At 35.5% G+C, this 12,566-nt stretch overlaps 1 protein-coding gene across 10 annotated transcripts in view; it reads left to right on the forward strand.

The window, feature by feature from the left end:
- LOC101085852 (olfactory receptor 2T8-like) overlaps positions 1–12,566 on the forward strand; it is a 216,305-nt gene that overhangs the window by 99,066 nt on the left and 104,673 nt on the right. For 5 of the 10 annotated variants that reach the window (XM_045056451.1, XM_045056458.1, XM_045056457.1 and 2 more), the window contains 2 exons: positions 2,218–2,269; positions 5,527–7,603. The exons of 1 other annotated variant lie outside the window; for it this stretch is intronic. In XM_045056451.1, coding sequence (XP_044912386.1) covers positions 5,554–6,537 — 984 coding nt within the window. In that variant the 5' untranslated portion in view covers positions 2,218–2,269; positions 5,527–5,553 and the 3' untranslated portion in view covers positions 6,538–7,603. Of the gene's footprint in view, positions 1–2,217; positions 2,270–5,526; positions 7,604–12,566 lie in introns of those variants that run through there. 4 more of the 10 variants (XM_045056463.1, XM_045056467.1, XR_006597146.1 and 1 more) reach the window with 2 other exon arrangements.

Below are 12,566 nucleotides of genomic sequence, written 5' to 3' on the forward strand. Positions count from 1 at the left end.
TACATTGAAAAAAGTCTACTCAACATCCAAAGGCATAAGCACATTTAAAATCTATGATGTTCTCTCTTTATAAACAAATAAAATACCAATTATTACGGATCACCTGGAGTAAGCAATTAAAACACACTCTTGTCCAGATGTACCTTTTTCCAATGAAATATTCTGCGATGCATGTATTTTATATATACATATATTAACAGGTGTGGAATGTGATACTTATATTTACTCTTACAAAATTCAATCATAGAAGTGTTAAAAATGAATCCAAGAACCAAGATTTTCCCAGAAACTAAACTCCAAACATTGATAAAATATGAAGAAACAACTCAGATAGAATCAAACTGAAATTTAATTGGCACAACAGATGCAATCTGTTGTAGGTTAGTTTCAGTTATCATTTATTTTATTATTTATTTAATTTTTTAATGTTTATTTATTTCTGAGACAGAAAGAGACAGAGCATAAGTGGGGGAAGAGCAGGGAGAGAGAGAGACACAGAATCCGAAGCAGGCTCCAGGCTCTGAGCTGTCAGCACGGAGCCCGACGTGGGGCTTGAACTCATAAACTGCAAGATCATGACCCGAGCCGAAGTTGGACACTCAACCGACCGAGCCACTTAGGCGTCCCATTTATTTTATTATTTAAATACAAAGAAACATAAACTCTAAAATAAAAATGACATAATATGTCTCAGACTATTTGTCTGAAATTTTCTTGTCCAGTAAGAGAGCAGACACAGGATCGAATACAAGAGAGGCCAATCTCTGGGAGGAGACAAGAGCCCCCAGCAGGGGTTTGATCTTCATATTTATTGAACTTTCAAGATTTTGCATATGTGGTGAATGTGCAGAAGGAAACAATCAGATAGTAATTAACTTCAGTGTGTAAGAAGCAAAGGGTCTGGGGGGCAAGTGGAGTTTGAAGTTGTGATCAAAGTATATTGGCACCTGATGTAAAGTAGTTTCCTGCAGGTAATATAACAAGTTACTTGTGATTGCATTATAAATCTCACTAAATAACCTTGGGTGCTTTTTCCCTGTGGCGGTGGCTTTCCACCCTAAGCTTTTTTTTTTAACCCATTTATTTAAGTATAAGGAATTCTTGAACGTATTTCCCCACAATAATATAAATATAAACTTTGAAACTTATGGAACACAGAGATTCTGTCAATTTAAGTTCCAAAAAATAGCTGAATTTCAAAATGAATTTCACATTTCTTTTTCTTTTTCAAGTCTTTTTTTTTTAATTGCAGTTAAACATACAGTGTAATATTAGTTTCAGGTGTAGGATTTAGTGATGAATCATTTACATGCAACATTCAGTGCTCATCACAAGTACCCTCCTTAATAGCCATCACCCATTTAATCTGTCACCCTGCCCACCTCACCTCCAGCAAACCTCAGTTTATTCTTTATACATAACAGCCTATTTTAAGGTTTGACTCTCTTTCCTCCCCCATATTCATATGTTTTGTTTCTTAAATTCCATATATACATTTCATCATTTTAATTACTATCTTTAACAAAAGCTTGTCTCTTAACAACAAATTCTTTAATCTTTCTTCCTTATCAAATTTTAAAAAGTAATGTCAGAATCAGATAAATCTACTCTTTAATGTATTTTAAATAGTCATCCCTTTCCAGGATCATTTATGTACATTTTACTTTTCCTTGTAAATGATTCTCTCTTATTTTAATGAATCATGACTTTCCGAAAGGGCAAAGGAAATTATATTTAAGTTCTAGAGATATCTAAAATCTGTAACAATTAAATACCATTGTCATGGAAAGAGTCAGACTTATGCAGCATTGGCATATTAATAAGAAGGTATTTTTAGAAAAGATGTCAAGAGGACGATCCCCTTAATAGGTCACAGTAGACACTGATATGAGCAAGTTTGATGTGGCCAGACTAGAAGAGGTATTTAGGGTGATGCTGCTCAAAGAGGATGCAGATGCAGCCTACTGGGAGTCATAATTTTATGTGAGTAGATCACACTAATCTCTTAATATTTAGTATTTTTAATGGATTTTGCACTCCAGAAAACTATAGTAATACTATATCCTCTGTACAGTTTTACATATAAAATCCATTGTTATCTAACCTACGATCCAAAGAACTAAAATTAATGCTAGCTTAGTAAGATTAAAACTCTTGTACTAACCTGTCAATTCAGTCAAATAAATGATTTAGCTGTTACTATTTTATTTTGTACAGAAAGAATTGATTGATCTCAGTATCCTGGGGAAGAAGAGTCATACTTTTAATAGTAAGTGATGGCAACGGGGATCAGAAAAATACAGAAGGGAAAATTCTAGATAACCTCCTAAATATTCTGATTATTTTATGAGAGAAAAGAGAAGATGTATTTGTGCCTTCTAATAGTATTACAAAAGAGATGAGTTTGTGGTTTAAAGTAATGATATCACAATTTTACCACCATTCTAAGTGAAATATTAGGGAAACAGATAAAAAGACCAAAAACCTCTAATATTATCAAGCCATATATCAAAGGTGAAAAAAAAGTGTTTATTTTTCACAGTATTAAATTTTCATATTGCCACACTAGTCAATGTTGAGTTTTCATCATTCTATTAAATACCATTGTAGATATCTTACTTGCAAGCTAAGTTAATTCCTCATATAAGTTTCCACTGCACTTTATATCCATAGTGAATTTTCTTAGAAATTATTCTTTATAATCTTATGTGTGTAAATATATAAACATTCCAATTAATGGCAAATAGTCTTATTTGTGTGTGTGTATGAGACAGAGAGAGAGAGAGAAAGAGAGAGAGAGAGAAGAGTAGCGGAAGGGCAGAGAGAGGGGAGGATGGAGGATCCAAAGCAGGCTTTGCAGTGATGGCAGAGAGCCTGATGCAGGGCTGGAACTCATGAACTGTGACATCATGACATCATAACTGACTGAGACACCTAAGCACCCCAGATAAGATTTTTAATTAAACATATAAATAAATATCATCACATCTTAGGAAAATATAAATACTTCTATTCATTGTATTTAATTGACATGTTTAGTTGATTTTTACATTAAGTAATCTAAACACTATGAGCGTTGTAAGTAGTCAATAGGATTATGACAATTGTTTTTTATATATTTATTTCACCAGAAAGAAAGTGTATAGCTATCACTTATATCCTTTGAAAAACAAAGACTTAATTATTTCACATTTTTTAATGTTCATTTTTGAGAGAAAGAAAGAGCATATGCATGATAGCAGAAGAGGAGCAGATTGAGGGAGCACTGTCTGTGCTGACAGTGCAGAGCCGGATGCAAGACTTGATCTCACAGACAATGAGATCATGACCTGAGATGAAATCAAGAATAAGATGCTTAACTTACTGAACCGCCCCCAGGTGCCCCATTTCACATTTAAAGATACACTTAACCACAAGTAGAAACATGATGATAAGAAATGCATTTTTTAACCTAGAAAACTGTGATTATTCTCATGTAAACTGTAATTATTCTCTAAAAATGCATACACTTATCTTTCATGATGCAAGCAAAATTTAGTGCAAATTACTATATTTTTATGCCATATATATATATATATATATATATATATATATATATCCAATCAAAATAACCAATAATGAGCATCTGTAACTCAAAATCCCATTAAATAGTTACTTAAGTATATGACTGGAGTGGAAAAAACACAAATGTCCATAGACATTTATTGATATGAGTTTATAAGTAAAATGTAGTTTAGGCATGCATACAAAGTAATATTATTCAGCCTCAAAATGGAAGAGTATTCTGGCACATTTTACAGCATGGATGAACATTGAGGATTTTATGTTGTATGAAATAAGCCAATCTCTCTCTGTCTCTCTGTCTCTCTCTCTTTCACACACACACACACACACACACACACACACACACTGCTGCATAGCTCCACTTATCTGAAGTATGTAAGTTAGTCAAATATATAGAGGCAGAAGATAGAATGGCATTTGCCAGTGGCTGTGAGAATAAGGAAAGGAAGTTATTATATAATGGATACAAGAGTTTCAGTTTGAGAATATGAAAATTTTCCAGGGGATTAATATTGGTGATGATTATATAACAAAGTGAAAATAATGCCACTCTACTGGCAGTACACTAAAAAATAAGTAAGATAGTAGCAAAGAATTAAGAGGCTTGTCCAACACCCTACAGTTACTAAGATGCCTACTGCTTTTCAAATAGTTTTAATGTTCTGTCAATCTTCAACAATAGGAGGATGGAAAATAATAACCTACACGTCAAATAAATTACATAGCAGGATTTTGAAGTTCTTCAGGAAAGTCATACTGAACTCTATATTTACAGATTTCATTTAGTTACTAGAGGTACAGACTGCATGTTAGAGTTTCAAGGATGTGGAGATCACAGAATTTTAGCAAATGCAAAATACATTTAACAGGAGGAAATGTATTTTCAACATGTCTAATTTTGAAATGATCAACTAAAAATGTCAAGTAGAATACTACCAGTACAGTAATGATGCTCAAGAACTGGAGTTAGAGGCTGAATAAGCCTTTTGCACTGCCTTTATCCATCCTGAATGGCATTAAATTAAGGGATGCCTGTGTAAAGTGAGGGCAAAGAGAATTGTCCATGGAAGAGGTGGACTCCTTTTATTATATAATTTCACTGAAGTATACAATATCTTTGAGAAATAATGAGTATCCCCATGTCTGCAGCTATTATTTATTCAACAAGCTAGACAAAATCAGAGATGAAAAGGCCTTTAAAGATTAGATTCCTTTCTGACTGAAGAGAATTTACCTCTGTGGTTGGGTGAAGAATGAAAAATGTTTACCTCCTCTTCCTTACTCAGTAAAGTTGTGTTTCTGTGACTTTGAGGGGAAACAATTTCATTTGATTATACAAAGTATCTTCTTAATTAAAATCTGCATTTAGTATTGCAGTGTCACATTAAGGGAAATATTCTAAAGCCATTACTGCTAAACTAATTCACTAACAATTCCAAGTTAAGCTATGTTTCTTTCTGCAGACTCAGTATTTTAGTTCCTAGACCTGAAAATGTAAGTCCTCTTGTTTGGAAAAACCATGGCTTCCATAATTAAATTATATCAATAAAGATGATCTGATTTTAATATGTTTTACATGTGTAACTCTTATATCAAGGACCTTGATTTTATATATTTAAAAAAAACTGATTTAACTCAGCTCCTAAGAATATTGACTATGCATGATATAAGGCAAAACACAAACATAAATTACAAATTATGTAAAAAATATCCTCCTGCTCACATATGTTGCTGCCTGTGGTACAAAGACACACTTCATATTATTGTAATTTACCAAAAATTTTTCATTATGTCAATCAATTAATGAATTAATTAATTCATTATGCCAATTAATAAAGGGTACTTATTTTGAAACTTTTAAAGAAAGAAAAAGTGGAAAAAGTTGAAATTAACTTTATGTCCACGTTAAAATATTTTGAAAATGGCAAATAAAATATTTGAAATAAGTTTTATCATTTTCAGATATGTAATTCAAATGGAGCACTGCAAATGATGAAAACTGTCATCTATTTCTTCATTTCCAGTTTGAAAATCATGAAAAATGGGAACACCACCTCTGATTTCATTCTCCTAGGACTCTTTAACCACACAGGAACCCATCTATTTCTCTTTGCAATGGTTCTCACAATTGCCTTCGCCTCCCTAGTGGGAAATGCCCTCATGATTCTCCTGATTCACCAAGATGCCCGGCTCCACACACCCATGTACTTCCTACTGAGCCAACTCTCCCTCATGGACATGATGCTGGTCTCTACCATTGTGCCCAAAATGGCTACTAACTACTTGACTGGAAAGATGTCCATCTCCCCTGCTGAGTGCGGGTTGCAGATATTCTTCCTTCTAACTTTAGGAGGGGGTGAGTGTTTCCTCTTAGCAGCCATGTCCTATGACCGGTATGTGGCTGTTTGTCACCCACTGCGATACCCAGCCCTCATGAGCTGGCAATTATGCCTGAGAATGACTGTGGGGTCTTGGGTCCTGGGGGCAGTTGATGGGCTCATGCAGGCTGCTGCTACCCTGAGTTTTCCATTTTGCGATGCACATGAGATCAATCATTTCTTCTGTGAGGCCCCTACTCTGGTGGGTTTAGCTTGTGCCGACACGTTTGTCTTTGAGTATGTGATGTACGTATGCTGTGTGTTAATGCTCCTGGTCCCATTTTCTCTCATTCTGATTTCCTATAGTCTCATCCTTGCTGCAGTTCTCCAGATGCATTCTAGAGAAGCCCGCAAAAAGCCTTTTGCCACCTGCTCCTCACATCTTTCTGTGGTGGGACTCTTTTATGGAGCTGCAATTTTTACCTATATGCAACCCAAATCCTACAGGTCAGCTCACCATGATAAAGTAGTGTCAGTGTTCTATACTATCTTCACCCCTGTACTCAATCCCCTCATCTACAGTCTGAGAAACAGTGAAGTCAAGGGTGCCTTGAGAAAGTGTATGGGTCAGTGTTCTGCCTTAAGTCAGGGTTAAAATTACATAGATTTGCTCTGAATTTAAAGTCTGTATAAAGTGACTGTGTAGGATTTTCTAGAGAAAAGGTATATATGTATTATATCTATATCCATTACTAGTTTAGTTTGAAATTCTGACAGGCCTTCATAGTTTGGATCTTTTACTATGCTCTCATGAATACATCAAATTGTGGATTGTTAAAAGTCTGTTAATCAAAATCATTAAAACACTTTTACATCACACCACACAATAAATATTTGTTCAAAGAATGAGCCAAGTAGTCAAACAATTTTCAACATTAGTTGTTAATTTGTTTTTAATTGTGGTATAACTTACAAACACTAGAATGCTCACATCTGAAGCTTGCTATTCACCCAGTGTCAACAACTTGGATTTAGCCCACTAGTAAAAGGCAATTCTGACCAGATCAGAATTTTTTTTCACGCACTTTTCCAGTAAAATCACTCAACCCAGATACAACAATTAGTCACACTTGTATCTCTGTCCTATAATTTGGTCTGTTCTAGAATTTTGCTTCAATGAAAACATAAAATAGGTATTTTTTAATAACTTGGTTATTTTAATTTTTATTGATTTAGTATGTTTTTAAAGATTCTACCACACTTTTACATCTATCAGCAGTTTTTTCTTCTTTATTTTTGTTGTTGTTCCTAAATAATATGCCCATCTCTGAATCTACTGCTTTTTGTTTATCTACTACTTTGATGGATATGTGAGCTATTTTCAATCTGGAACTATTTTGATTAAAATAACTTTAACTTCCTTTTTGTGATCACATGTGTTTATTTCACTTGGTAGATGCATGACTAAAATTTTAGTATGAAATGCAACAAAATGTTTGCTCAATTTTACATGCTCAGCCGCAAATCACAAGAATGCCACTTTCTCCAATTGGTACCAATTGTGGGTACCGTCAACCATTTTCATTTTCGCTATTCTAGCATGGATAGACTAACTCATTTTGGTTTCAATTTACATTTTTCTAATTATTAATGTTCCTGAGGATTTGCGTATTAACTCACGGCCCATATGTGCATCTTTCTTTGTGAACTATCAATTTTCATATGGGGAAAAAACATAATATACAGAATATGATGTTAATAAGATTATTTGGAAATTTTTAAATAAAATTACATTTGGTTTACTTGCTATGTTTTTCTGGAAAACTGCTTTTATTCCATTTTCAAAGATTATTTTCATTAAAATTGATACTTTTGTAAAACATCTCTTCCTCAATATCCATTGGGCTTGGATTAAAAGTTTATATGTTTATTTGCTTTGATTATGCATCATAATATATTTCTTTTTTTTTAAAGATTTTTTTTTCAATGTTTATTTATTTTTTGGACAGAGAGAGACAGAGCATGAATGGGGGAGGGGCAGAGAGAGAGGGAGACACAGAATCAGAAACAGGCTCCAGGCTCTGAGCCATCAGCCCAGAGCCTGACGCAGGGCTCGAACTCATGGACCGTGAGATCGTGACCTGGCTGAAGTCGGACGCTTAACCGACTGCGCCACCCAGGCGCCCCAATTATGCATCATATTTCAATTACATTGGTGTTATCATGTCTTGAAAATCTGCTACATTCTTCCCTAGTAAGTACTTTTTGCCTAAAGAGCAAGGATAAAAAAATAGGTTACAGAACATAGGGTTCTAGTATTTTTTTCAGTGTATATTTCTAAACTTGTACCGGTAAATCATTATATACTTATAAGCCAAGAAATATATATATGCATATGTATACGTACATACATACATATGTATGCATATACATATACATATGTATACATACACATATATATATATACATCTGCAGCCAAGAAATTTGGCATCTTTAGGGAGGTTGTTGTTTTCGCAAAGAAAATACTTATAAATATATATTTATTAATACAACTATATATTTTAAAATTTATATTTATGTCCTCTGCAAAGAACTAACAACAAAATAAGAAATGTAATTTAATACAATAGTTTAAAATATGAACTTTAGAAATTAGGGTTTTTTTTTCACTTTGTTATTTTGCTTAATTTTAACCTGCCTTTCAGAACTTTTTTGATGACATTTTAATCAAAATTGTATTCTCTATCTCACATAAATGAGAAAGAGGAATAATAAAGTTAAAATAATATCAGAGATACTGGAAAGATCCAGTTTTACAGGCTTCTGCAGTATTTTTGAAACGGCACCTACAGATGTTAGAAGGGCTAGTTGAGGAATTTTTTCTGAAACCTGAATGTCATGGTTCAACTTTTCTAATTGAGGTCAAAAATTTATTGTATTTTAAACCTTGTTTGTTCCTCTACACATGGCCATACTTTGTTGTTGTTGTTGTTGTTGTTGTTGTTGTTGTTGTTTTGAGAGAGAGAGAGAGAGAGAGAGAGAGACAGAGCCAGAGCCTGAGTAGGGGAGGAGCAGAGAGAGAGGGAGACACAATCCAAAACAGGCTCCAGGCTCTGAGCTGTCAGCACAGAGCCCAATGCGGGGCTCGAACTCACAAACTGTGAGATCATGACCTGAGCCGAAGTCGGACGCTCAACCGACTGACCCACCCAGGTGCCCAGGCCATAATTTGACCAAAGGGGAATTTCATTATTTTATTTCTATAGTCACTTTAAGAAGCATAAAGTGAGGGGCGTCATTGCCTGGAACCTGCTTTGAATTCTGTTTCTCCTTTTCTCTGCTCCTCCTCCTCTCATGCTCTATTTCTCTTTCAAAAATAAATAAGTAAACATTAAAAATTAAAAAAAAAACATAAGATGAATTAGTTAAACCTTCATTGAGGGGAGTAAAAATAGTTTAACACCATAAAATAACTATAAATAACAACAGTAAGAATAAACACAAAATGTTTTTTGTTCATTAAATAGTTTATGCATTTTGCTTAATATTTCACCTTCATTTTTTTTATTTTAATGATCGCCATAATCTGAGGACGTACACTCAATATTCTCATTTTTGAAAAGGGGAGGTAGTAAGTGTATTGGGATAAAATTCATGGTTGATTTTCACACAGGTCTGAATTCGGTTGTCTAATTTTGAACAACTCACAGTTAGGAAAGGGAAGTTGTGACAGTAGGGCTGGCTATCCCCTCATACACACACAACACAATCCCATGTGACTTTTTTTATATTTCTATTTTTTTTAATATTAAATTTATTTTCTTTTTTTTAATTTTTTTTCCCAACGTTTATTTATTTTTGGGACAGAGAGAGACAGAGCATGAACGGGGGAGGGGCAGAGAGAGAGGGAGACACAGAATCGGAAACAGGCTCCAGGCTCTGAGCCATCAGCCCAGAGCCCGACGCGGGGCTCGAACTCACGGACCGCGAGATCGTGACCTGGCTGAAGTCGGACGCTTAACCGACTGCGCCACCCAGGCGCCCCTTAAATTTATTTTCAAATTGGTTTCCATACAACACCCAGTGCTCATCCTAACAGGTGCCCTCCTCAGTGCCCATCACCCACCCTCCCTTCCCTCCCATCCCCCACCAACCCTCAGTTTATTCTCAGTTTTTAAGGGTCTCTTATGGTTTGGCTCTCTCCCTCTCTAACATTTTTTTTTTCCTCCCCCTCCCCATGGTCTTCTGTTATGTTTCTCAGGATCCACATAAGAGTGAAAACATATGGTATCCGTCTTTCTCTGTATGACTTATGTCACTTAACATAACACTCTCCAATTCCATCCAACATATTTAATTCTTTCTCATTGCCAAGTAGTATTCCATTGTATATACAAACCACAATTTCCTTATCCATTCATCAGTTGATGGACATTTAGGCTCTTTCCATAATTTGGCTATTGTTGAGAGTGCTGCTATAAACATCGGGGTACAAGTCCCCCTATGCATCAGCACTCTTGAATCCATTGGGTAAATTCCTAGCAGTGCCATTGCTGGGTCATGGGGCAGATTTATTTTTAATTTTTTAAATGTTTATTTATATTTGAGAGAGACATAGACAGAATGAGACTGGGTTAGGGTCAGAGAGAGAGGGAGACACAGAAGCAGAATCAGGCTCCAGGCTCTGAGCTTCCAGCACAGAGCCTGATGTGGGGCTCGAACTCACGAGCTGTGAGATCATAACCCGAGCTGAGGTTGGATGCTCGCCTAACTGAGCCACCCTGGAGCCCCTAATTTTAATTTTTTTGAGAAACCTGCACTCTGTTTTCCAGACCAGCTGCCCAGTTTGCTTTCCTGCCAACAGTGAAAGAGGGTTCCCATTTCTCCATATCCTCACCAGCATCTATAGTCTCCTGATTTGTTCCTTTTAGCCACTCTGATTGGCATGAGGTGGAATCTGAGTGTGGTTTTGATTTGTATTTCCCTTATGAGAAGCAACATTTTGCATCTTTTCATGTGCCTGTTGGCCATCTGGATGTCTTCTTTAGAGAAGTTTCTATTCATGTTTTCTTCCCATTTCTTCAGTGGATTATTTGTTTTTGGGGTGTGGAGTTTGGTGAGTTCTTTATACATTTTGGATACTAGCCCTTTGTCTGATATGTCATTTGCAAATATCTTTACCCATTCTGTAGGTTGCCTTCTAGTTTTGTTGATTGTTTCCTTTGCAGTGCAGCAGCTTTTTATCTTCATGAGGTTCCAATAGTTCATTTTTGCTTCTAATGCCTTTGCTTCCCTTGCCTTTGAAGATGTGTCAAGTAAGAAATTGCTGAGACTGAGGTCAGAGAGGTTTTTTTCCTGCATTCTCCTCTAGGGTTTGATTGTTTCCTGTCTCACATTCAGGTCCTTTACCCGTTTTGAGTTTATTTTTGTGAATGGTGTAAGAAAGTGGTCTAGTTTCAACCTTCTGCATGCTGCTGTCCAGTTCTCCCAGCACCAATTGTTAATGACACTGTCAATTTTGCATGAGATATTCTTTCCTGCTTTGTCAAAGATTAGGTGGCCATATTTTTGTGGGTCCAATTCTGGAGTCTCTATTCTATTCCATTGGTCGATGTGTCTGTTTCTGTGCCAATACCATGTTGTCTTGATGATTACAGCTTTGTAGGAGAGGCTAAAGTGTGGGATTGTGATGCCTCCCGCTTTGGTCTTCTTCAAAATTACTACACAGGGCTACACAGGGTATTTTGTGGTTCCAAACATATTGTAGGATTGCTTATTCTAGCTTTGAGACGAATGAAGGCACAGTTTTGATTGAGACTGCATTGAATGTGTAGATAGCTTTAAGTAGTATTGACATTTTAATAACATTTATTCTTCCAATCAATTAGTGTTTAGGAATTTGTCCATTTCTTCTAGGTTGTCCAGGGTGTTGGCATATAAATTTTCATCGTATTCCCTGATAATTGCTTGTATTTATGAGGGATTGGTTGTAATAATTCCACTTCCATTCATGATTTTATCTATTTGGGTCATCTCCCTTTTCTATTTGCGAAGCCTTGCTAAAGGTGTGCCAATTTTGTGTATGTATTCAAAAAAACAACTCTTTGTTTCATTGATCTGCTCTACAGTTTTTTTTAGATTCTATATTGGTTATTTCTGCTATGATATTTATTATTTCTCTTCTTCTCCTGGGTTTGGGGTGTCTTTGCTGTTCTGATTCTATTTCCTTCAGGTGTGCTCTTAGATTTTGTATTTGGGATTTTTCTTGTTTCCTGAGATTGGCCTGGATTGCAATGTATTTTTCTCTCAGGACTGCCTTCACTGCATCCCAAAGCATTTTCATTGTTGTATTTTCAATTTCATTTGTTTCCATATATTGTTAAATTTCTTCTCTAATTTCCTGGTTGACCATTCATTCTTTAGTAGGTTGTTCTTTAACCTGCATGCTTTTGGAGATTTTCCAGGCTTTTTCCTGTGGCTGATTTCTAGTTTCATAGCATTGTGGTCTGAAAGTGTGCATGGTATGATCTCAATTCTTTTATACTTATGAAGGGCTGTTTTGTGACCCAGTATGTGATCTATCTTGAGAATGTTCCATGTGCACTCGAGAAGAAAGTATATTCTGTTGCTTTGGGATGCAGAGTTCTAAATATATCTGTTAGGTCCATCTGATCCAATGTATCA

The sequence above is a fragment of the Felis catus genome, chromosome A1 (genome assembly GCF_018350175.1).
Source record: "Felis catus isolate Fca126 chromosome A1, F.catus_Fca126_mat1.0, whole genome shotgun sequence".
Classification (NCBI taxonomy): domain Eukaryota; kingdom Metazoa; phylum Chordata; class Mammalia; order Carnivora; family Felidae; genus Felis; species Felis catus.